The sequence below is a fragment of the Tasmannia lanceolata genome, unplaced genomic scaffold (genome assembly GCF_043159265.1).
Source record: "Tasmannia lanceolata isolate RefF3 unplaced genomic scaffold, GAP_Taslan_0.1 ptg000013l, whole genome shotgun sequence".
NCBI lineage: Eukaryota > Viridiplantae > Streptophyta > Magnoliopsida > Canellales > Winteraceae > Tasmannia > Tasmannia lanceolata.
The window spans coordinates 39,374,506-39,401,148 of NW_027518690.1; the positions used below are offsets into that span (position 1 = coordinate 39,374,506).

Here is a 26,643-nt window from a genome sequence, read left to right on the forward strand (position 1 = left end):
TTCAAACAAAAAAAAAAGATATAGTAGGTTTTTGGTGAAAGGTTAATTTGTGGAATTGTAATGTCTACTTGTAGGGAAACTCCTGGTTAATGATCTCAGTATATGAATATATTGTCACTTTTCAAAAAAAATTATTGGATATATGTTACAGGTCTTGTATGGATATTTGGCCAGAGACATTTTCATGTGCATTCTGTTTGCTCTTACATTCGGAAAATAATCTTTTCTGCCTGGTTGACACTTTTTGTGTGGGTAAGTTAGATATGTACATGTAGCCTCTGCACTGTGATCTTATGTCTTACCTGCCATGGCTAGGGGCTTGATCCCCTTTGTGGGCTTTGATATTTGTGGAAATCTATTTCACCTGTTAGGCTCCCATTTGGTTACTGCCCTGGGTGGAGAGGAAAATGAAGGACAGATTTGTTTTCATCAAGGCAACCAAACGGAGCCTTAAAAAGTTTTCATCACAACAACTATTTCTTCCCCCAATTGTCTGGATTCTATTTCAAACGTAAATCAAATTCAGTCGGTTTGTATTGGTATATACCTCCTCAAGTTGTCTCCCCAAAAATAACTGGATTTGTGATGGCCAAAAATATTTAGGGGGCCCCTAACATAGAAATTCCTAGCTCTGTTCACTTGCGTTCACGGGAAAGCAAATCCCTGGACAACACCCTCATTTTTCCTTGACGAGACAGAATTCTGGCGTTCACTTGCTTTCCAGGGAAAATAGAATTACACATGTGGAATTTCTACAATAAGTAAAAAAATGACAATGAAAAGCCCATTTCCCCCCTATAGGGATTTCATTTCCGACAAAAAAACACTCGGATTTCATTTCCTGGGAAAACTAGTGCAAAAAGAAGGGCAAGAAGTTTCCCTGGAAACCTTTTCCTGCGCAAGTGAACAGTTCAGAAACAGTCCAGGGAAACCTTTTCCTGCATAGATTCTCTAAATTTCTTTTCCTAATACCACGTTAGATTCCCGAAAAACATTTTCTTTTCCTTTTCAGGGAAAACAAGTGAACAGAGCCAAAATGTCCCACTTCAACAATAAAGGTAACCTTAAATCGCCTAAACATATATTTCTCTCTCTTATTAGTTATAAAGGCAACATTAAAAAAAGCCCATTAATAAATGACCGGGAACATAGTAGTCCGGCTCCAAAAGAGTCCAAGGTCCGATGGACTCATCGACTGGAAATAGATTGACTAGAATTAGATAAATCCCGTGTTTTTTGGTAGAAAAATAGAAAAAAGTCGTCGGAAGGTCCGAGCAACAACACGTTTGCTTCGCCCCGAAGGAAAATTTGAAGGAAAATTCGATTTTACCCTTTTTGGTGCTCTTAAAAAGGTAGACTGCTTTTCAAAATTAAGAAGGACCATTTCTTTTCATTTTTCTACTTTTGGGGGATTTGATCGTATTTTATTCTTATGCTTTTTTGCCCTAGATTTTGTTCTAGGGTTTGAGGATCTCTACTATTTCTAGATTCTCTTTTTTGTCCCGCTCTCAGAAGGTCTGTTTTTGTAATTGGGATTTGATCGGAATCTAGGGTTTAGTCATTTCTATCATTTTAATTTAATTGTAGTACAAATTGAAATTTTAGGGTTTAAGAAACCCTTTTGCTTTGATTTTCCCCTTGTTTTCTTTTCTCTGTACTTGCCTGAGTTGAACTTCAAGCTTTGATTTTGGTTCTACGCTTTTCTGAATTGAAATTCTTTGAAAAAGTCGAAATTTTTAGGGTTAAAGGCATCTATTTTGCTCTAATTCAATTTGTTTGGCTCTGCATTTAGTTTCTCTTTGATTTAGTTACTCTGAGAAGTCGAATCTTAGGGTTTGTTTTGTGGAAATTTTGTCTAAGATTTTAGGGGTTTTGTTTCTGAAGTGAGAAAAATGGGACAAACTCAATCCAAAGACGAGCTGCTTTATCAGCAGGTCAGTTATGGAAACGTAGAAGGAATCAAAGCTCTTCGCGGTGAAGGTGCTGGCCTCGAGGTATACGACATTGCATTTCGTTTTACGACTTTGTGATATTCGTGTTCTAGCTTGATTTAGAGAATTTTCACATTCATTCTGATTGGTTAGAGTTTAGACCTATGTATTGTTCAACTGTAGCATGACTTAGTTGTAAATTATGTCGTGGCATGCTATATTTTGTACATTGGATTGAAAAGGGTGGGAAAGCTTCCCTTATAGATTTTCAATGAAGCCTGATTACATTAACAAAACTCTGATATCTATGTATGTTATAAGTGGAGGAAGTTACATGACATGATAAATTTTGTGCAGTGGATTGACAAAGAAGGAAAAACTCCTCTGATTGTAGCATGCATGATGCCTGATGGTTTTCTTATTGCTAAAACTCTAATCGAATTGGGTGCCAATGTGAATGCTTACCGCCCAGGTATGACTATTATTGTTTTAGTTGATTCTAATTCTATTCTATTTACCTTTTTTTTTATCTCCTAATCATTTCAATTTCTGATATGATTTCTTGTGGTGGACTGGCTGATTCAATTACCAAAGTTATGCTATTAGTTTGATTAAATCTAATGATTGTTACGTATTGAGTATGTTCTTGGTTCTTTTTTCTGGTTTTCATGCCCAGTTCATTCTCTGCTATACCTGTAATATACCAAGGCAAAACATGAAATAAAAAAAAGGGCGGCCCAGTGCACGAGGCTCCCACCATTGCGGGGTTTGGGGAGGGCTAGATGTACGCAGCGGTACCCCTGCTTTGCAGAGAGGCTGTTTCCATGACTCGAACCCGTGACCACCAGGTCACAATGGAGCAACCTTACCATTGGACCAAGATAAAACAAGATCTAAGATGGAAAAAGCCCAGGATTATATTTGTTCCTGAAAAATTGAAAACTCTGCCACTGGGAACTATTAGACTGAAATTTACAGGCTTTATCCCAAGGTTTCCGCAGAACTGAAAGTATGGGGATCTTGAATATGAACAGATATGTTTACTGCTTTGCTTTTCTCCCATCCTTTTTTTCATATGTTAGTTAGGTGGTGTAAGTGCTACAGAATTGGCGAAAATAACTTTTGGAAGCTTATTTTGAAATGTGGATGTTAGTTAACCTCAATTCATTGTCCTCATGTACTATTGTTGACCACTTGGAAGCATATAGACCTCATACTTCATCTTCATTGTATTGAACTGAAAACTTGTTGAGAGGGAAGTGATATTTCCATCCTCTTCTGGACCATGTCCGCCACCAACTTCTCCCCATGCCCATTTTGTCCTTTTTTTATATAAAGACATACTGGGGCGGTATTGGTTGCCCCAGCCAGTGAATTGAGTTCTTTATTTAATACATATCTTAGAAAAAAACAAAGGGAAAGTATTTGGCTAGCTTCCTTTTTCCTCTCTCCCAACCACAACACAGTAAAAACTCCAGCCACTGAGGTATGGGAAAATCTTCATATATTTCTTGTTTTCTTGCAAATAGAAAGGCCACAACCTAATGGAAATTTTGCTGGAGAAAGTAGATATTGAGGGGAAGATTGAATAGTTAGGAGAGTGACTAAAACAGTGTAGGAAACCTCAATGGGTGCTCTGGCGACCAATGATGTCTTGATCCAGCACTAGGGAGGGAGATTTTGGTTATCGTTGCCTTGCACCATTGGTTCTCCTCTTTCCACTTTCTGCAGGCAAGAGAAAAAGGGCTAATAAGCCAAACCCATCAGTGCTCACGAGGGCAGAGCTTTCTGACCCGGCCTTCACCTACTTTTCACAAGCGAAAAATGGGGTTGGTTTTTGCCCGTAGTCCATCAATTGGCATACATATGGAGCGTCATATTCGCTGCTTGCCATTTCTACATTACGTTATCGTCGCGGGTAATCAACAATGTTGCTGCCTCATCTCTATCCGTTATCTAATTTCTAATGCATCCTTTATTGTTCCATCCGTACCAAACCCACGCACACTCCCAACTCCCAGCCTTTCGCTGTCGCCCCCATGCTCCCAACTCCCAGCCTTTCGCTGTCCCAGCCACAGTTCCAACTCCTAGCCTTCGCTGTCCACACACACTCCCAACTCCTTGCCTTCTAATGTCCCTCTCAAAATCCCAGCTCCCAATCTTTTGCTGTATCGTCTATCCCCATATCGGTCCAAGGGCTATTCTTTAAAACACTTTGATTTGACCTATAAAAGAATTAAATAGAGGATCATTAAAAAAAAGAATTAAATAAAGGTTTTCTTACCTGCTTTGAATGTAATGGGGCAAAAAGGCATCGGCTAAGAGGGTAAAGGGGTGGAAAGGCAACAAAAGTGAAAGGAAATATCAGCCCCATGTGGAAATATCATGTAAGCCACCTTTTTTATTTAGATCAATTGAAACTTGAAAGTAAGATCAGGACTTAGGAGTACTTGCAAATGATCAAACGATGGCTCTCATACCTCTTTATGTACTGTAGGGTCTCATGCAGGAACTCCTTTACATCATGCTGCAAAAAGAGGCCTGGAGCAAACTGTTACGTTACTTCTTTCTCATGGAGGTACATTTTATTGACTTCATATGGTTTGAGCAATGTGCTAAGGTGTTTGGATTATAAGTTTTTGCGGGAGCTAGGGCATTTTCGTTATTCTTCCGTTTGTAATAATGATATTAATTGGTGCCATTAAAAGAATAATGATATTAATAGGTGATCGGATGTTAAAACATTACAGCAAATGCTTTGGCTCTGAATGATGATTGTCATACTGCTCTCGATATGGCTAGAGCAAAGGGACATACCAAAGTTGTCCGTGCCATCGAGGTATGCAACCTATCCATAAGTTCTACACAAATTTTCTGGTTCTAATTTTAATAGGTTATCTGTGCGTGCATGCATTTTGCTTATGATTTCTTCAGCTAAAGACATTTTTTTAATCAACTTGTACTCAGAGCTACATCTGCCTTTTCTCTGGTTGGCTGCGGGAGCTTTCTGGAAAGCATTTGCTGAGCTTTCTGGAAACATTAGCTCCTAAATTGGTATCACGAAAAATGTGGGTGTACTAGTGAGATCTATTGACTTTTGTTGACGTGTGGGATCTTTTTTGCTACTTCCTTCTTCTCTTTATTTATGTAAAGTTTTCATTGTGAGAAGTGTATACAAAAGGGCTGAATTTTCTTAAAGAGTGGAAGTTTGTTTTCAGTGCTATTTTGATCTTGCATTGTTGCTATCTTGCTATTACGCAGTTCCGAGAGTTGACTTGGTATTTATGCTGACTCCAATGGCATTATTTACAGTTGGGCTGTGGTCATCCCCTGCGAGTCTCGTAACCGTCATAAGCTTTCCAAATTTGAGCTTGCTATATATCCTGGACCACAGGTATAACGGAGCCCAAACTCTTCATATTAGCAAAATGATTGGATTATCTAGTTGTTATTGATTATAATTTTCGTTAGCTATTTTCTTCCATTGTAGTTAGTTTATACAATCTATTACTATTCTAGTGTTTAGCTCATATATAATTAAATGACATTGGAAACACTTATCTCACTCTTTAGGTCTGTAGGAGTTTGCAATAATAGTCTTTCTTTTTCTACTTCAAAATTATCCCTTTCTATGTTCTTCCTATATACAGTTGCCTACGTCTTAGTGAGAGATTCTCTAGGGTGGGATTAGCGAGAGATTCTTTGGATAGAGTGATCATGGAGGGTGATTCCCTCCATGTCATCCGCTGGCTTAGCGGCTTTCAAGTTCTCCCTTGGAGATTTGCCTAATATTTTGATGAGATCCAAGAAATAGTGGGAGGCTCATCGATGGTTTTTCATCATGCTAGAAGGTCTGCTAATGGTGTGGCAGATAGGCTAGCTAGGGAAGGAGTCGCGAAGGAAGGGTTGGAAATGTTCGATTTTCTCCCTCATTGATATATTGGTTATTTTTTCTATTCTTTCTTTCTATCTTTTTTTATCTTTTCTTGTATATCTCTTAGCTCTGACCACCTCGGTCTTTGCTTTTTTCTAACAAAATCTTCTTACCATTTAAAAAAAAAGTTGCCTACCTCTTAGTTCACATCAGTTAAAGTCCAATTCATATTGGTGTACAGTGTGTGTGGTTGAAAGTCTAGTTGTCATCTATGTCACAAATATCTCCTATAATTTCAAAATATCGCTTTTTTATCGCGACTCTTTGATAAAACGACAAAATCCCAAAATAATCCAAAGATTTTAAACATATAGTGATATTTTCATTTTTATCATAAAATAGCGTGATAATATCATATTAGTATCTTGATATTTTTATTTTATATTTTTCTTAAATTTTATATATTTATTTATTTTTTAAATAATTTTATTTTTATCAATTTTTCCCGATATAAACCTGAAAAAAAATCCCGATATTTTCCCTGGCCGAGAAAGTCCTGAGAACGATATTTATGACATAGGTAGTCATTGGGGCAGACATTAGTTGCTCAGTTCATGCCTTGAAGAGACAGATACATGAGCTTATTCAAGATGTGTTTGGATCATAGATTCTCATATGATTTTTTACGGAAATGATAAATGCGCCCCTTTTCATCACTTGGGACACCCGGCTGCATTGTACGTGGCAATCAGTTCACTTCATTCCTTCAAATGTGGAGTACATCAGCCCCTTTGCAGTCATAGATACACTCTAGCTGTGCAATGTACGTGGCAATCGGATCACTTCATTCCTGCAAATGTGAAGTACATCAGCCCCTTTGCAGTCATAGATACACTCTAGCTGGGTGTCCCCAAGTGATTAAAAGGGGCGCATTTATCATTTCCCATTTTTTATGGTACCTGTATTAATTACAGCCGACCCCAACTAGTTTTGGGACAAGGTTTAGTTGAGTTGAGTTGAGTATCTGTATTAATTCCAAAAAGTTCTGTAGATAGAATAGAATTTTTTTTTTTTAGATTCAATAGATGCTGTCATCCTATGATATCAGCGAACATCCCAATATCTAGATCTTTCAGCCCCACCCTCATAACTAGGGATTTAGAGAAGTTTACCCTCTAACCCAACATTGCCTCGAAACACCATAGAACAACCTTCAGGACTACTGAACAGAAGGTTGTTCATCTGCACATTGTAGGTATGCTATTTCAACCTATGGTTGGCCAATTTTTGAAACGTTCGATTAGACCTCTTGATTTGGCCTTGTCGATCATCCGACTCAGCCCCTCCATCGGAATCATAAAGAGGAATGAGGATAGGGGATCTCCCTAACAAAGGCTTTGCCTTTTGGAGTCTCATTAATCATTCAAACACCATATAGAGTACAGACGACATGCGCCACAACATCCAACCTCTTCTTATTCCTCCAATGCCCATCCTTTTCAAAATGTAGTTTATGCAATTCCATTCTACTGACGTATGCTTTTTCCATGTCAACCTTACAGAGGACTCCAGATTTGCCCACTATATGATAGTAATTAATGCACTCATTTTCCTGTAGGGCGCCATCAAGGATCTGTTTACCTTTAATGAATACACTTTTGGACATTATAAATGATCTTTCAATACACTCCTTAGCATGTTTGAGAGGACTTTAGAGAAGATTTTGTAGACACTCCCTACTAGGTTGATGTGTCGAACCAACTTTCAACTATAATTAATTTTTTTTTTCTCTGGAGATGCACTTGATTTTCTTTGCAAGGTCAGAATATCAATCCCTTTGTGTCAACTGGCTTATGTGCAGAAAGAAAAAATGAGAATTTTTTTTCTTTCTTTGTATTTTAGTTGTTAAGAATTTAAGATGGTTCATTATAAAGGGGGGAAATATAAAATGCTGACAAAGACATGCTATTTTGGAAAGAAAAAATGATATAAGAAGGTGGTGGCAATTTTTGAAATTTTAGAATAAATTTTGAGTGGAAATTGTATTACAACTCAACTCAAATCAACAAAGCCTTTGTCCCAAACTAGTTGGGGTCGGGTAAATGAATCCTTTCGAAAAATTTCATGAAGAAGATGAAAGGAATCTACTCGGCTCTATTCATGGCTCTAGTTGGGTTCTTCTACGTGGATCATTTTCTTCCATTCTATCCTATCCAAGGTCATGTTCTCTGTTATGTTCCTAGCTATCAAGTCTTTCCTGACTGTTTCTACCCAAGTTGTTTTCGGTCTGCCCCTACCTCTTTTTACTCCATCAATTTGGCACGAGTCACCTCTTCTCACCGGAGCATCCAAAGGCCTACATTGGATATGTCCAAACCATCTTAAGCAGTGCTCTCTCATCTTCTCCTCAATTGGTGCCACCCCCACCTTTTTACGAATGTCTTCATTTTTAGTTCTATCTAACCTTGAGTGGAAATTGTATGTGGCAAAAAATTGGGTTTCCTTTTAAATTTTATGTACCTGGGCACAAACTTTGGGCAAACTGAGCAAACATTGAGAAATAACTAAAAACCAGACTGGGAAGAATTTGAGCTCCAACTGAGCCATGATTAATGACCCAAATTTGCTTGAATTCTTACAAAATCAATTTAAACCGTGTCTTTGTTGCGTAAGTTTGCAGCGGCTTACACCAATTTTGCTAGCTGTGTTTTGTAACTTTAATGGCCATATCCTGCATTAGTTTTCTTCAAATTTTGCTTCAACAAGGATTGCATATATCCTTATCTAAAACAATATCATAAACTGTGTAATTTGTTTTTTTGAAATGGACAAACTCTGTAATTTGTTGAGAAAGAGCTTTTGATGAATGAACAGGTTGCCCGGCCTAGTACAGTTATTCAACTTTGGAAGGTTAAAATTGAGGAATTAGATTTAAATCATCCAGTTCCAGCAGTGGCTATTTCTGACAAAGCAACAAGTAAGTTCTCTTGTTTAAGAATATTACCTTTAGTAATTTATTCTGGTCATGTAATGGGGGAGCTTTTGAAAAATTGCTTTCTGACCATGTTTAACTGCTGAATACTGGTATAAAACATGTGACAGAAAATGGTCTCTCTCCTTTTCCAAACCAACCACTTATAAGATTATAAATGAGCCACCTTGTTTATCTTATCCAATTTTTATATATTCAAAGATATCTTCTTAGTTAATAACATAGATCATCTCTTAGACGTAATGTGCCAGCGCTTCTTAAACATAACATGCCATTATTATGTCATTTCTGTAAGGCTTCTGTGCAGAACTTATATGGTAAATTTTAAACCCCTGATAGAAGTCTGCTCTCTACACTGTAGATGATAACTATAGTACTAAATCAATGGTGGCTGATTATTTTTTTTGCCAGCGCTCTTTTATGCACTAAATAAGCTACAATAGGTGGCGAGTTTTTTGCAATTTGTAATAGCTTTTGTCAGCTGCTTAAATAATAAAAGACAGGTGAGTTTGGCCCATTATCGAAACAGGGTAGTGCCAATATCAGTAGCCTATTAGAAGTTTAGAACCACCAGTGATGCTGCAAAAATAATATTTTTTTCAATTATTGGTCCATTTTCATGTTTCTATCTAAATTTTATTGTTTAACACCATGAATGCAAATTTCTATATGCTCAATTATACTCGATTTTTTAATCTCTGTCTCATATTCAGGAACACAATTTAAGTTCTTATCTGGGAATGAGGGTGACAAGCAGCAAATACAGTGGTTTTATAATGCCTGTAGAGGTTTGCAACAGGTACCGTTGTGATCTATAGTTCTCAGATGATAAATTTGCTCTACTTTTATATATACTACAAATGCTTCATTATATGATCTTTTGTTTTAATCAGTAATGAAGAATTGTATTGAAGCAAAGAAAAACTACAGAAATTACATGGGGTACAGATTTTGCCCAACACACATAGATTATGTATATGTGCACACACACACACACACACACACACACACACACACATATAATTTCACACACACACACACACACACATGATTTCACACACACACACATAATTTCACACACACACACACATAATTTCACATGCACACACACACACATACATATAATTTCACACACACACACACACACACACACACACACACACATGTGTGTGTGCGCGCTCGCGCGCAAGTGAAACAGCCTCTCTGCAAAGCAGGGTTAAGGCTGCGTACATCTAGCCATAGTTGCCGGAAACTCCTTGGGCGGGTGGGAAACCCGTAATGCGTTTCTCATGGGTGGGAAACTCATTTCCCCTAAAACGTGGGAAAAGCGTTTCGGAAACGTTTCCGAAATATGATAAAAAATTGGAGAAATGTTTCCGAAATGCATAGGAACATATGAGAAACTTTTGTAAATCATGTGTGAATGCAGGATAAAATTATGCAACACTCGTAGAAAACGCATGTGAAACGTGTACGAAACATGTGGAACTTACGAAAATCATTTTGGAAAAAATGCATCAAAAATTGTGAAATAGATATTAAAAAATAAAACAATAGCATATATTGTAAGAAAAATAAAAATAAGAAAAATTCAAATAGAAATTTGAAATTAACAAAATTTAAATCTACAAAGCGACATATTTCATGTGTGTTTTTCCATCGCTTCTGAAACGCTTATAATACGTTTCCTAAGATATTTCTCGTACGATTTTCTATTGTTTTTTCGTTTCTCGTTTCCCCTAATATTTTTTTCAAGCGTTTCACGTTTCCGTTTCATGTTTTGTTTCCCGAATTCATTTCCCACCCTGGTAACTATGCATCTAGCCCTCGCCAGACCCCGCAATGGCAGGCGCCTCATGCACTGGGTCGCCCTTGTATGTGACAGTATATGTGCAAAGGAACTTCATTTAGCCTTATAGCATGTGTCACTCAATGGTATCCAGAATTCTGTATGCAACATTATGTCATGGGTACAGGCAAATGGCTTTGAACCTTTTTATTCAGCTTTCATTTTGGTGTCAACTCCAACAGCCAAAAATTATATCTGTCGGGTCTCGAGACTGAAAACAGCTTTGGCTGTGATTTGGCCGACACTTCGAATTTATTGCCGACACGCGTGTCGTGTCGTGTCGTGTCTGACACGACACCCGTGTCCACACGTGTCGACACTCCTTTAGACACTTTTAGATGTACTGCTAGAGCGTTAGCAACTTTATATGTATGTGTATGAGTGTGACATTATTTCTAGTTTTTTAGGGGTTTCCATGTCAGATACCTCATATCTGTGTCGAAACTTGGTCAAAACTTTGCACACGAATCTGTGTCCACAAATCATGAGTATATGTATTTTCTATTTCAGATGTGTCACCGTTTCTAAATTTTGGGAGTTTGCCGTGTCCGACACCCCGTGTCCGTGTCGATACGCGACACTCGTGTCCGTGTCCACAAATCATAGCGCTGAAGGCACATTAGGGCGCAATTCAACTGATGCTCCCATCTCAATGCTAGGAACCGGCGGTATGATCTGCATTTCCTCTCTGTCCGTTCCATCTATCGCTAGTTTGTCCACATCTTCATTGGCCGATCGTTGCCTATGCTGAAACGTAGGCTCAATCAGCTTGACAAGGTCCCTTATATCTTCGATGATGTTTGCTAGCTGCCACGGATCGATCGCTTTGTTTCTGGTCCAAGCTATGAAGTTTGATGAATCACCTCCAATAATCAAAGGCCCGAACCATGTTTCACATAACATCTCAAGCCCATAGTAATTCTCTTGTTCCCGCTTCGTTAGAGTCACAAGTCCTTATGGTTCTGAGTATGTTAGAATTGCATGCCCACTAGAGTTCCGGAATAGGCCGAATGCCCACTCGTCTCTTATTTCCTTCTGAGCTCCCCATCAGAGTTCAATTTATATTCCATCCGGTAGGAGGTGGTGACCACTTTGGCATCACTTTGTTTTCTTTTTTTTCCTTTTTTCGAACACAATCACCTTCCAATTTCGTAAATCCCCAACACTATAGAGTGTCATGACTTTTTCACTTATACACTAGTGGATAAGATCAGTCTTGATATTTAAAGCAATCTTGCCCTAACTTCGGTTTTTATCCTCGAATATGTGGTTCTTCCTTTACTTCCATAAATGCCAAATGGTACCAGCCACCACATCACCTGACCCACATCTCCAAAAGGTCCCCTACTCCACTCCAAAAGAATGTCATTTTGAAGCTTTGGAAAGACAATGAGAGCACAAAGCTTTTGATGATGCACATCCAAAGACCATAGGAGAAAGGGCAATGCACCAATAAATGCTCCGCAGATTATTTACCGAGCTTGCTAAGCAGCTTTTCCTTCTCTCGAAACGATTACACGTGTTGATTCTTTTATTTACCTATACTACTGGTGATTTGGAAAAGAACGACTTTATTCGACTGATTCCACACACTCCTTTGGGGTATTTCATCTACCAATTTTGATCATATCATTCATGAACTGAATGGAGATTAACGTATCTTTATATTTTCATCCATGTGTGTTGTGATTGGGGATATTTATCTGCTGGGCCACCAATCTGTGATCCCGGTTTAGGCCCAACACGTCTCACGTGTGGTTGGAGTAACTGAAAAAGTAAATATCAGTATTTAGACTTGCATGTAGACTGTGACACAACAATTATGATTTATTGAGGGATTGTATCTTGTCTGCAGGTAAACTTTCCCACTGTAGCAATTCCTGCAACTACACCTCCATCTGCTCCCGAGGATCTAGAGTTAGCCATGGCCATCAGTGCCTCTATTCAGTTGGCTGCGGAAAATCGACCACCAGTCTTTCCTGACATCCACCCGGGCACTGAAATAAACAACACAAATGGTTGGGGAAACTCTGCAGACATTGCTAGTCACAGTGGTTGGGGGCCACCAGAAGGAACTGGACCTCCTTCAAAATTGGGTAGTGGTGGATTGTCTGACAACTCTTCTAGTAGTTCACATAATGGCTGGGATATGCCAGAACCTGGGCCAAGTGGCAATCCAACTCAGCTTGCCCATACTGAACATACCATACCAGTTGTTGCGTCAACAACACAAAGCGTTCCTCCTTCAACTGTAATTCCTTCAGCTCCACCAGTTCCCGAGGAGATCCCAGATGATGGCCCAATCCACTACCCCTCGATCGATTCTAGCCCCATTGATTTAACCATGCCAACTGTGGAGGTCAAACCAGCAACAAGTGAGCCGAAAGTAGAGGATGGTGCTTCTGACTCGTGTGTGATTTGTTTGGATGCCCCGAAAGAGGGGGCATGCGTTCCCTGTGGTCACGTGGTTGGTTGCATGTCTTGTTTGAACGATGTCAAAGCCAAAAATTGGGGTTGCCCTGTTTGCCGTGCTAAGATCAATCAGGTTATAAGGCTCTACACTGTTTGAGTCTCGATGCTGAAGACATGGATTGAGGTTGTTCAGAAATTTATATAATTTTCAGGGGTGTAAGTCTGTCTATGTATATGATGTGTTTTTTGGTGGTGGTGTTCTGTTTATAATTCTTCATATGCTATGAAGTGTACAAATGGACAAACTACCTCTGGGCCTTCTAGTATCAGCTAAAGCAGCAATGTTGCTGGTTCAAATTCCTGCCTGACAGTTTCAGGTTTTTGGAGCATTTTTATTGTTCACATATGTTGAATTGTCTGTTGGCTTCCTATGAAGGTGAAGGACCTTGATATGAACTGTTCTTTATTCTCAGTGACAAAAACCTTTGCCTGTGTCAATACATTTTCTCTGATGACGAAACAGATACATGTATTATGATGCCAAATGCTTTCTGTTCGAGATACAGGCTTGGAGTTGACTGTTTGATGTATATGTGATTCATGATCTCTTCCCCCCAGTATATAGGTAGATAATTCATATGTAAAGAAGTCATTATTGTCTTAGCTTGTTACTATTGGATATATGTTATAGGTCTTTTATTTATGGATATTTGGAGAGACATTTTCATGTGCATTCTGTTTGCTTTTCAATTCTGAACATAATCTTTTCTGCTTGGTTGACACTTTGTGTGTGTGTGTGTGTGTGTGTGTGTGTGGGTAAGTTAGATTTGTATATGTATCCTCTGCACTGTGATCTTTTGTCCTACCTGCCATGGATAGAGGCTTGATCCCCTTTGTGGGGTTTGATATCTGTGGAAATCTATTTCAGCTTTTAGGCTCCATCTGGTCGCCTCCCTGGTGGAAAGGAAAGTGAAAAAGGGCAGATTTGTTTTCATTAAAGGATACCAAAATGGAGCCTTAAAAAGTTTTCATCACATCTACCTTGTTTTTGTTATTTGTGCAGTTATAGCTTGTCTCTCTTTATTCTTAAATGTCTTGTGAGTCTGTAATATCCTTCTGACAGCTCTTTAAACATCAAAAGACAAGATAGGCTAGCGTGGATATCAAACCATAGTTGTGGTGATATCATTTCCCAGAAGATAACTTGAACCGAACTTATTCAATTTTCATTTTGAGGGATCTTCAGTTTATGATGGTGTCCCTTTGAATTAACCTTAAATTATATCATTTATCCTTAAATCATGAAAACAATATTCCCAGGAATATTTTTCCTTCAGAAATGTATTCTTGCATCCAAACAGAGCCTTAGGGCCCGTTTGGATGCCTAGAAGATTTTAATTTGGATGTATCACATTTGCAGCCCTTTTTGTGTTGTGATTTGGATCCTGATCAAATCCTTTGATTTCCAAATCAGCGACTGGGAGTGAAAAAAATCAGATTTCCAAATATGTTGTGGAAATAAGTAACTGGAAATCCACAGATATGGCAGTTTCCTCCACCCTCTTTGCTCCTCAACTTCTCCCCTCCAATAAGAAGTACCCCCTTCCCCCGCTCCCTCAACATGAGCTGGCGGATCTATTCATTTTGTATTCGAAACTCAATTACAAATCCAAATAAAAAACATGAGGTATCCAAACAGGTCCTCATTGTATTCTTAAGAGAGTAGGCTGTCAAAAAAATACTAGGCTGTTACAAAGAAGCCTTTGAAATGTATATATATTTTTGAATGGTAAAGAAGCCTTTGAAATATATGTGAGGGTGGAATGTATTTTTAATCCATTAGATTTCCATTGCTAATCTTCAAACAGTAGAAAGCCTTCATTATTAAGAGGGATTAGCTAGCCAATTTAGCGGAAAGCCATTTAGCGTCTGGCTTTTGCATATGAGGAAAGCCACCAAAAAATCAGCCAAAAAGTCAACCTGTGAGGCTGTTCTATGCAAAGGCCAGCCGCGAAATGGCTTTCCGCAAAATTGGCTAGCAATTCCCTTATTAAGAAACACTGATAGTAGGGCCCATAAGATGTATGGTTTGAATCAGCCAAGAAGTGGGTAGTTCTTTTTCCTGCTACTTTTGTCCAATTACTCCTTTATTTTTAAGTGAGAGCTGTTAGGAAGACACTTCTCTTGAGCCATTTTCATACTTCAACATCTTTAATGTAACAAAAAGAAGAAAAGACTAGATAGAAGTTAGAACAGATTTAAGAGTTTCAGTAGGAAATATAGCAAAATAAACATTCATTAATGAAAATACATGAGAAAGAGAAAGGAAAGCTGTTTTCAGTTGAGGCCAGTACCCCCTCATATCATTTTCAATGGTTTCGGCTTATAGTCGAAGAACAGCTTGCTGCAAACTTCAATTAACCAGACATTAGGTTTGAAGAGAACAAATTTCAGTAACCTGAATGCATGAGATGAGATTGTTGAACCTATTGATCACCTGAATGCATGAGCGTGTACTGGACGTCACTCTCTGAAATTTGGAAGTGAAGAACTATCCTGATACTGAAATAATGAGAAAAAATTGTTAGATCAACGCACAGATTCATGGTGAGGGTCTGAAAAATAAGATCAATGGGAAGATCTAACTGATCAGTAGTGATCAAGAGGTACAGGTTAGAGTCCCTGACTGATAGATACATTAAATGGATTCTATATAACTTTTCTTATATTACTACGAACTATGAAGTGTCGAGAACAAAAAAACACAAAAGGAGGAATAGAAAATAAGGTACTTTATGATTTGAAACATCTAAATCATGAGAGCAGCGCCATGGTAGACTCTTAACCAGCCAGAGGTCCTTATTGTCTAGAGAAAAACCATTGGTTATTTGATTGGGCTGAAGATTGCAGAAGCCTGTTATGCCCATTATCAATTTATCAGGATGATTGTGGTTCAAATTGACTGCAATTCATTGAAGCAAATTCCTGCTCCAAGTTTCCTACACTCGACACATGTAAGTCTTAACAGTGCATGCTAAGTTCAGAGTCTGTCTAAAGCCCGACCACTAACTCCTTCTTTCTGGAATGCAAATACCAAGTCAAACTCAGGTATTATTGTAAAAGATAGGCCAAATCGATGTCAATTCGGGTGATTTTTATAAGGTCAATGAGTTTTTTTTATTGGCTTGGCTGAGTTGGACTCAGAATCTGAAAGACGCTATAGAACTTGTAATGGAATTACATTGTGGCTATCATGAGGGCAGGAAGAGAAAAGCATAAAAATGCCCAAACATGATTTTCTGGGTAAAACGTTCAACTGTAATAAATGACAACCACCTATGCTCTTAAAAACTGAAAACCTACCTAGCTGAGCTTGCTCCCATCACAAGTATACCATGTTCCTCCAAAATATTGGAGAGCTTTTCCACCATGATGTTTGAATCCTCCATGATATTAAAAAATATCTGTCCATACAAGAAAAAGAAAATTCTTTACTTGGCTGCAATCATTATATGGACTATGGAGTTCCTAGAAAGGTAAACCTTATCTGGCACATGGAATTCTTGAGAAACTTGCTGAATTAACTTGAGACACTCAAGACTTAATTTATCGGGCCGGTAGCTCAGATTTCATAAAACCCAGAAACTTGTTTAAGTACTTGAGAAACTAAGAAAAAAAAATCAAACTACACCATAAGCCTTTTAAAATGGGAAAATGCAATTGAATGCTAAATCAATTTGGAGTCCAGGTGAAGATTCAAGAATTTAAACCTTGCTTCAATTCAAACACATTAAGTGTTGCAGCTAGTGATACTAATGATGTTGGTCTCCACTGCAGCTGTGTCGACATTAAGTCCTTTGATTTGATTCAGTCCATCTGCACAAGTTTGCGATTGATACATCTATCAAGCCAGACCATTCTCCATTATAAACAACATTTGCAGAAGAATTTCATGCTATATAACTCGATGGAATATCCCTTCTCATGAGGACAATCTAAACAAAGCAGTGGCACTATTTTGTACAAAACTAGTAATTACAACTGAGTTTAGAAAATCAGACATCTGTGCTTTAGATCAAAAGTGGTCAACGATGATAAATAGGGACTCAAAATCACCACAAACAATTAGATAGACAAATGGAACTTATGATGGAAACTATCTATAGGTGACACAAAAGATATAAATGAGACCTGCTAAGATCTTTGCTTTCCTGTGATCATCCTCGAGCCTACCGACATTCTCTTGCAATGCAACATAAGCTGCAACACATAAGATACCGACCTGCCTCATCCCACCACCTAGGGTTTTCCGAAGTCTCTTCGCCTGCAAAGAAAATGAAAAATGGATCTAGACTAATTCTCTTTAGATAAAACACTTAGTACTGGAACCATTTCATCAGTATCTTGGTAAAAAAGCCTTTTGAGACTACAATGACAGATTCAACAGAAGCACCCAAACCTTTAGAAAGACACACCTGGTTTGCAAATTTGGTGAAGAGTTAAAACATACAAAGAATCAAGTCATACTTTACGATAGAGAAATAACAATATTTGTAAAGGGAAATGATATTTACGCCCCTTTTATCACCAGGGACACCCATTTGCCAGTGTACTTTGCAATCAAAGCCTCTCGATTTTTCTGACATAAAGTACATGAGCCCACTTTTTGCCATTGATACACTGACGCTGGGTGTCCCTGGTGATGAAAAGGGGCGTAAATATCACTTCCCATTTGTAAAACAGCTGAACAATTTATAGCTATATATTGAGACAACTGGTTTAAGAGATAATTTTGCATGATTGTCCAAAAAAGATGACATTGCATGATTGTGCAAGAAGAGATGATATTGCATGAATATGCAAGAAAGATTAGAAAACATTAATAGTGAAAACTGAAGAAAAGATAAAACAAAAACAGAGTAATACAAAATTTAAGGCGTACATTAATAATAACTAGGAAAATTAAAGGGAAGTGATATTCGAACTCCCTTATTTAATAATGGAACTCCTCTTTATACTTCCCAAATTAGTTGAAAAATGCTGTTACAGTTCCTAAAAATTATCAACATCCAATAAAAAATGTGTTTAATAAAATGAAGAGTGCTATTATCAAAATCTGGAGTGCTGATATCATTTCCCAAGTTACAAATTGGGCCTAATCATGTCAGTTAGATAAGACATTCGCCATTCATTGTATTTCATGATCTAAATGTACCAGGAAATATGGGCATTTTGAGTTGTATTTCCACTTTCATGAGCTGGGGATTCCAAGCCTAATCATTCATATAATAGGGTAGATCAATGTAATGTAGTTCTATGGGTTGCTATGGTTTTCTCATTTCAAGTTTTGCCAGTTCATATATGGTTATTTTCTTTTTTTTTGATGGGTAAGCTGGGGTGAGGTGGACCCCTACCAGTATACTAAATAAAGAAAGATGATGCAATATCAGGAACAAGACCATAGCCCAATCTTTAGACCAATGTCTAAGGAAAAGGGCAGAACAACTAGGTTCATGATACCTTGAAGACAAACTCACAACAAGCAAGAAAAATAGAATACACGAGCTAGGAACGTGATCCCTAGAGCAGGGCTCCAAACTCAGGTGAAGCCCTGTTTACTGTGATCCACGAGTTCATATATGGTTATGGTCCAAGCAAAATTAAGAAAGAAATAGCACCAAGTCGCACTGGAAAATTCATAGAAAGCTTTCATGCAAAAGAATAAATCAAACATGTATGGGATACAACACATTAACCTAAAATATACTTAAAGATGCATAAATAGAAAGGTAGCATGGATGTTGAAAATACATAGGATGCATAGAAGTTAAAATGCATCAGATGGCTACCATACAATGGAATAGCTTAACCATTCAGGGTTCAGACAATGAGAAATAATTACTTACGGCTGATGTATGGACACAATATATTTAACCTCATATATGATTAAAGGAGAAATTATATGGTGCACCCTTGATATTTGATCCATCAGCAGCCCCTTAAAAAGATGAAAGGGGGGCTGTTGTTGGATCAAATATCAAGGGTGGTACCTCTTGCATGAGCACGCCCGATCGAGCACCATATAAAAACTCTGATTAAAGATGCATAAATGAAGAAGTAACAACTAACAAGGATGACGAAATTACTTAGCATGCACAAAAGCTAAAAAGGCATTAAGATGGCTACAATACCATGAAATAACTTAATTCGTCATTCAGATTTCAGGCATTGAGAAATAATTACTTATGACCGATGCATTGAAAATGCGTACCCCATCGATATGGAGCTTAATGCCATGTTTTTAGCCAGCTCTCCAACTCTGTCCGTATATTCTAAAGAAATGTATCTACCACCATAACTGCGATCAAAATCGAGTATCAATATATCAATTTGCAGTCAGACAATATAGATTTCTGTATTTCTAGTATGAGAATTGAATAAAACTATCATAAGAACTCAGATGGAGTGAAAGTTTCCAAGGGAAAGATTATCAAACCTGGCAATCTCCCAAGAGATAGAAAGTATGAAACTACTGACCTAAACCAAAATATGTTATACATTGTCTGCTCCTAGAGTCCCTTATGATCTAAACATTCATTGTATTTTTCTCTTAAAAAATGTTATAAAGAAAGGGTTAAGGTTAGTAATAAAGCAAACTCTGAAGTTGCTTGGCACATAGGATGTTAAGAACATGACAAGAAATGAAAGAAAAAGGAAACCAACGTAGCCTACGTTTGCACTTTCTCTATTAAGAACAGTGTTTAGACAAAAACTTGCCCAAGGTAAAGCTGAGTCAACTCCAGCGAGTCAATGATTGATACAGTGAGTTTTTATTGACTCAGGCAAGTCAAAGGAGTTTTTAGTTGAACAGCTAGGGGCAAAACCAAGTTGATAAGGCCGGTTCTATAACCCGGATGCCAATGGCTCAGGGAAAGGAGATATTCCCCATAAGCTGTTCAACTAAAAACTCTTGAGAAGGATTTGGCTGGAAATATTGAAGCCTGTCTAGCTCGCTGTCAAGGAGAAGAATCACCGAGGGAAGACATTTGTGATGATGAATTCAATTCCTCGCCGGCGATGGGGGATGATCTGGGTCTCCTGTTTAAGGAGGATATGGGTGGCACATTGAAGATGCCTAAGGCAATTGAGAGTAGGGATCGAAAGGGACGCTCAAACGTAACAAATTTTGGAAAAAGGAAAAAGCAACTTAAGATCTTGCGACAAGCACGTTCTAAAGGTTACTTTGGGCGAACTTACCTTGTTTCCAAATGAAAACACTATTCTGGAACATTAAGGGTTTGGGGTAGGAAAGAAAGGAACTGGTGGTGAAGGAAATTCGTCGGAGGATATTTTTACCATAATAGATCCTCAAATGAAGTATCAATTTTAGGGGTTGGATCGGAGAAGAAGAAGTTGGCGGTAAAGTAAATCCATCATAGTAGAAAACCTGACAGTTTGGGTATAATTGAATCATAATTACGGGGGTGGCGGAGAATTTTATTAATGAGATTTGGGAATTTTAGGAGGAGGATTTATTCCGTTTGGATGAGCAAACCATTAGGGGGTGGAATAGGGTCTGATTAATGCTGTACTTGTGGTGCTCGAGAAACATTCGTCTTTCGCGTGTTGAGTCATCTGCTATCCGTGTTTCTCTCTCAACCTGGGATTGGTAGGTTGGGGTAGTATATACCTGTGATATTTTGTTTTTGGCTTTTATTATGTAATTGGGAGGGATGGGGGACTACTGGTCCCCATATCTTCTGTACTTCTATTATTATCAATAGATATATCAACTTTCAAAAAAAAAATCTGTTCTAGATTTCTTTATTTCTAGTATGAGAATTGAATAAAACTATCATAAGAACTCATATGGAGTGAAAGTTTTCAAGCGAAAGATTATCAAACCTGGCAATCTCCCAAGAGATAGAAAGTATGAAACTACTAACATCAACCAACATATGTTATACATTGTCTGCTCCTAGAGTCCCTTATGATCTAGACATTCATTGTATTTTTCTCTTAAAAAATGTTATAGGTCAAGGTTAGTCATAAAACAAACTCTGAAGTTGCTTGGCACATAGGATGTCAAGAACATGACAGGAATGAAAGAAAAAGGAAACCAACGTAGCCTACATTTGCACTTTCTCTATTAAGAACAGTGTTTAGAAAAAAACTTGCCCAAGGTAAAAACTGAGTCAACTCCAGCGAGTCAATGATTGATACAGCGAGTTTTTTATTGACTCAGGCAAGTCAAAGGAGTTTTTAATAGACCAGCTAGGGGCAAAACCAATTCGACAAGGCCGAGTTAAAACAGTGATTACGAAAAGACTTACATGGACATGAAGCTACACCACATGCGTAATACAATAGAACTATAGAAACCTCATGGAAAAAGCTGTATCCCTATTCCATACGTATTTTTATACAACAAGGATCTTATCAATTGTTCAAGGAAATACAAATATTTACATACATTGTTCGAGTAGTGACTTATACGTCTAATTTACACACGTAATCAGTAAACTATAAAGGAATATTTATATACTGTAAACATGTATGCATTACAGAGTAGTGGAAAGATCACCTAACACACTCAGGTTCAAATGTAATTTGCAGTTTTTCCCATGTTTAACACTTTAGGTAGTGTCCGACAAAGGTACAGTATCCATTTTTGGAGTGTAGGTGACACAGGATTTTTTCTTGTCTATGAAAAAAAGTAAATAAGTAAATAACATAAATGAAATGGTAGAAATGTTTCCTATATATGGCATTAGAGTGAGATGATATCCTCCCATCTGTGGGAAGTGTGCAGTTTTATGTAAGACAGGACCAAGATGACAAGTGAATACTATTTCTTGTTTGAATACAATGTATGTTCTCTCCTTAGAGGACAGAGCAGTAAAAATATGTGCAAACAAGAATATAAAATTCCCTTTTGGTAGGCACCCACCAAAGGGAGAATGACAAATAAAGAAGAAAAGGAATCAAACCCCACAACCATGTGAAGAGAAGAACAAATTTTAATAGAAAAGGTAAAAGGAATGTCCCCACCTCTCACAAGCACTGACACAGTGATTAGACATAAATTATCAAACTTAGGCAGGTAATCTACCAACAAATGAATAAACAATACATAAATTATCAAACATAGGCAGATAATCTACCAAACAAATAAATAAACAATTAACTGAAATAGTCACCATGTAATCACACCACCACAAGCAAAAACAAATGAATATTAGCCTAGTCATTGGGCAGTAAAGCTCTCATTCAGGATTTCTAATAGCTGCTTCAATCAGAGCAATATCCATACAATCACTTGTCACAAACAGGAATTTGAATTCAAATTTCCCCTTAAAAACCCAACTCTCTAATGTTTTCACAATTGCTAAAATCTAAAAACTTAGACCCCTGAGTTATTACATGGTTGAACAAAAACCCAACTAGGGGGCTTATATTCAAATAAAGGAAAGAGCTTTGATCTTCTTATGAATAAAGAAAAGATAGAATTACACAACTGTTCAAAATTCAATCTTTACTAGTTCAGATGGGGAATGATCTGATTATTTTACCTCTCTCTGAGATATATTTTTGCTCTTCGATATTGAAAAACTGATAATTTTGGAAGATTTGAATGAAGACTCTGCTAATTTTGTTTCCTTTGTTTGAAGTTCAAAATCACCGAGTTCGATAAGAACTCTTTTACTTAAATACGACAAAAAAAAGTGTAAACCTTTTGCTCGTTTTTTGTAGCAAAAATGCATGAAACCCTAAGCAGAAACCCTAGAATCTTATAAAGAATCACTTAAAAATGGAGAATCTAAAATGGAGACTGAATTCAAAACTCTACTTACAAGTTACAACAATTCAATAATCCGAGTCCTCGCCTCGAAAAATCCACAAATCCGACCTGATTAATTTGAAAAACCCTAAATTTTGCACCTCCTAAGTTCTGGAAACCCTAACCCTAGAATCTTCACAAATGCCTTTTTCCACCTTTTGGTTGTCTTTTCTTGAAAACATAAGAGATGGAAAAGCAGAGAAGGGGGTGGAAATATAATTTTAGTACCCCTTGTCCTCTTGTGAACATTTACAACTCTCCAAGGAAAACAACTACAGAAATGCTAAGCCTAGGCCATGTTTGGTTGCACAAAAGACAAGGACTCAGGGTTTTACTGGGCTTTTGGGTGGCAACTCAGCCTATATAGAGTTTTGAAATCCAAGAAGACTCTCTCTAGTATGTCTCCTAGCTTTTGTCCATGGAGAACTTGTCTACAAAATCCAAGCAAAAACCCACAATTTCTATCTCTCTCTCTCTCTGTATTGGTAATGACACCTCTTTTTTGTTACTTTACAATTTTTTTTTTCTTTTTTATATATATTTTTTGGGATGACACAGGGTATCTAACGTTTTGTTGCAACAATTGGAAACGAAAACTAATTGGGCATGAAAACTATGAGGAGTTTAATTAGGGGTTTGGTAGCTATCCAATAAGCTTGAGAATAGGAGTTTAAGAGTTTTGTTTATAGCAGGAAGTTATTAGTTTATTTATAGCTACGTGAAAGGCTTGTTTCATGATTGATTTTTTTTTTTGAAATAAAATTTTTCTTCTTTCTTGGTTAGAGAAAGTGATATTTACTAGTTCTCCGTGGATTCGTTGAACACCCCTTCGTGGATTCGAAGGTTTATTCCGATCGGTGTTGATATTAATCGACCTCGACTCATTATTCACGCTTCCGGCTAAGCCAGTATCCCCATCCCAATATATTCCCTATGGATGTGCGCAATCACCTGTAAACCACATGCGTCGGGTAAGCCCGGAGGGACTCGAACTCGCGTCAATGGGGAGCAAACCCATGACTTAAGCCAAAGAGACACCTGTACGGGTTAACTACTCGACAAAGTTTGACAGTCTACTAAACACTTATCATTATTCTACAAGGTAAGTTCCAGGTAACTACAAGGCTTGTCTCCTCCTTGTTGACTATTTACATCCTTATTCTACGAGGTTACTCCCTGCAGGTGGTAGGGTTCCTTCTTTCTCTACTCATGAACATCCTTTAAATTTTGTCCCGTTTCGCGCAGCATGCAATTTTTCCTCAATTGTTTTTTTTTAAAAGATGCAGATAACAATTCTAATAAGAATAAAGGATTACAAGTGCACTTCGGGAGTAAAGATATGGCCACAAATACAGTGAGACACTAGAAAACCTTGATTTTGTTAGGTAATTTGCCAAATCATTTACGCTTGTAAGGATTAGAGAAAATGAGAATACACCACATGCATGCATATATAGATCTTTAATCTCATCCATGAGATTGATAAATCTCCATGTCCCCGTTGCGTATACAAAATTATGTTAGAAGAATTACTTTCCACTTCCAAACGGCCCTTCCCCAATCTTTACTCAATTGTTTGTGTGTATTTATGCAAAAGACATTTTTGCTTGGATATTTTATTTGAATTAATGATTATTTATTTATGGCTTACAATATCATGATTGTTTATGGGTTTTGTTAGGTCTGATATGTTACAGACAAAAGGTCCCTTATGCAATATTGTATAGACCCCATGCTTGCGATTAGAGTCATTAGCAGTTCCCTAAAATAATTGTGTACTACGAGTTCATTTGGATTATTTTTATATCTACAAAGTAAGACATGTGTTCATTTGGATTTTTATATCTACAAAGTAAGATAGTCGCAGCCATAAAAAAAACAAAATAAGATAATCCCTAATTGTGGACTGAACCCTGTGTTGAGAGTCATCGCCGACTCTACCCGTGTGCCGAAGGGGCCAGGCGAATGCGGGCCCACATATGGATCTTTCCTAGTTTAAACTAAGACCTTAATTTGGTACTTAAAGAAGTTTCTAATTTGTTATAGAGTTTGTTTTAATTAAGTTTCTAATTTGGGTTGTTGACTTGTTATACGAGTCTTATTAGAATATACTCGTTATACGATAACAAGTCATATATGTATACATGTCTCATTATCGTACAAATTACACAAGTAATCATACAAATTACACAAGTATATGACTTGTTATACAAGTCCTATTAGAATATACTTGTTATACAGGTCTTATCAAAATTTATATCTCATCTACCTTGTGTAATTTGTATTTCTTGGGTTGTAATTTGTATACTAGCTTCTATCTGAAACACCATGAATTCATCCCTAGCCCACAAGAAAGATTCAGCAAACTCATTCATCATTCCTTTAAATCTCAAGAATTTTCATTCTTCGGGGTGAAAAGATGCTCTTCAAAAAATTTCAAACTAAAAAAATTGACTTGGTTGGAACATGATTACTCATCTCTTTGTTCTAAGTTCAGATTGGATACAAAAATCCGTATACATTGCCTCTACAAATGCCAGCCATTATTGGAATATCATTGCATCTTGAAATTATCAGCTGGTATGTGCGACATGGCATGTCACTAGGTGTTCGAAAATTTTAAACCATTATAGATGGTAGTTTTGCTTATGTGATGGTTTTGAAGTGTGTATTTATGCTTATTCTAGCATTTCGTAAAGTTTCATCTTTAAATTCAACCCCTTGTCCAACCCATGGCTGACTTGATCCAATACTAGTTCACAAACGAAGCCAGAAAATGCAGACTAAGGATCATATGACTACTTTGGCGCATTCCTTAGCAGCTATCTACTTCTATCCCAGCTATCCCTGTGGGATAATGTGCATGTACCTCTTGTTTCTCGTATTATTTATATAACTTATAGCACAAATTAAAATAAAACTATCAAATGAAGAAGAACATAAACATTTCCTAGATGTTTCCGATTGGACACTTCAGTGGTCTTCAATTTCTCCCTTGTAATAGCAAGTTTGAGATTGTTCTTTCTCTCTACGCGATTCTTACGTGACAACAATTGATATAATTATTAATAAATAAAAGGGCATGATATCTACATCCACATTTTGAAAATGGCACTTTTCTCTTTGGAGTTTAATAGATCTTCTAATATTTTATACTAGTGGTCGATGCAAAATAATATAAAATAATATATAATACAAACTTATAGAATCTATATGAATTATAATAACTAGCAAAAGTGATTTTTTTGATAAAATAACAGATTAAAGAAATGAGTTTTATGCTCAGAAAAGTGTTTTGCAATTAGAGGTGCAACTTGGGTCCGGCGGTTCAACCGGATTTTGGATCGGGTTGGGTTGGGAAAAGCCAGACAGATTTGATTTTTTTTTTTTTTGGAAATCATTCAACTTAATTTAAGAAGCAAAATCACGACGGAGACAGTCATGGGAAGACAGAAACAAAACAAAGGATGATGGGGATAGAGAGACGATGGATGTGAGGGATAGAGGGACATAAGTCCTAGTTAAGGAGGGAGAAAATCGGAAACCTCAAGTAATGCTCTGAATACCCCTTCACGAGCTAGACGATATGCATCTCCATTAGCCAACCTCCTAACGTGTGGAAGCGAACCCGGTGTCCCTCCACCCTGTCCGAGATCTCATCCATACACACTGAGAATCTCCTTGGATGTGTAAACTTACTGTCCAACTATCTGATAACATTGAGGGAATTGTTAGTGATTTTAG

At 37.4% G+C, this 26,643-nt stretch overlaps 1 protein-coding gene and 1 long non-coding RNA gene across 9 annotated transcripts; one reads left to right on the forward strand and one right to left on the reverse strand.

Annotated features, from left to right (window-relative positions):
* Positions 1 to 1,167: 1,167 nt before the first annotated feature.
* On the forward strand, positions 1,168 to 13,791 carry LOC143890082 (putative E3 ubiquitin-protein ligase XBOS34). Of its 6 annotated transcripts, none has more exons than XM_077394626.1 (10): positions 1,168 to 1,352; positions 1,861 to 1,994; positions 2,289 to 2,403; positions 4,429 to 4,509; positions 4,682 to 4,770; positions 4,899 to 4,999; positions 5,244 to 5,325; positions 8,680 to 8,782; positions 9,511 to 9,596; positions 12,502 to 13,791. In XM_077394626.1, exons 2-10 carry the CDS (start codon positions 1,893 to 1,895, stop codon positions 13,213 to 13,215), a joined length of 1,473 nt encoding a protein of 490 aa, XP_077250741.1. In that variant the 5' UTR covers positions 1,168 to 1,352; positions 1,861 to 1,892; the 3' UTR covers positions 13,216 to 13,791. The 6 variants fall into 6 exon arrangements, with proteins under 6 accessions (XP_077250741.1, XP_077250743.1, XP_077250742.1 ...); XM_077394628.1 differs by having other exon boundaries at positions 1,868 to 1,994; XM_077394627.1 differs by having other exon boundaries at positions 1,169 to 1,352; positions 1,885 to 1,994.
* A 1,432-nt stretch (positions 13,792 to 15,223) lies between these two features.
* Positions 15,224 to 23,225, reverse strand: LOC143890083 (uncharacterized). Of its 3 annotated transcripts, XR_013255110.1 has the most exons (8): positions 22,913 to 23,225; positions 19,330 to 19,416; positions 17,250 to 17,382; positions 16,829 to 16,934; positions 16,601 to 16,724; positions 16,422 to 16,522; positions 15,556 to 15,620; positions 15,224 to 15,469 (listed from the first exon to the last, which is right to left on the reverse strand). It is a non-coding gene; the product is annotated as an uncharacterized LOC143890083 (long non-coding RNA). The 3 variants fall into 3 exon arrangements; XR_013255109.1 differs by lacking the exon at positions 16,601 to 16,724 and having other exon boundaries at positions 15,224 to 15,462; positions 22,913 to 23,197; XR_013255108.1 differs by lacking the exon at positions 16,601 to 16,724 and having other exon boundaries at positions 22,913 to 23,193.
* Between the last annotated feature and the right edge of the window lie 3,418 nt (positions 23,226 to 26,643).

Coding starts and splice junctions, on each gene's coding strand:
- LOC143890082 (XM_077394626.1), top strand. CDS start 1,893: ATGGGACAAACTCAATCCAAAGACGAGCTGCTTTATCAGCAGGTCAGT. Junction 4,510..4,681: donor GTTACTTCTTTCTCATGGAG/GTACATTTTATT, acceptor AAAACATTACAG/CAAATGCTTTGGCTCTGAAT. Junction 5,000..5,243: donor AAATTGGTATCACGAAAAAT/GTGGGTGTACTA, acceptor CATTATTTACAG/TTGGGCTGTGGTCATCCCCT.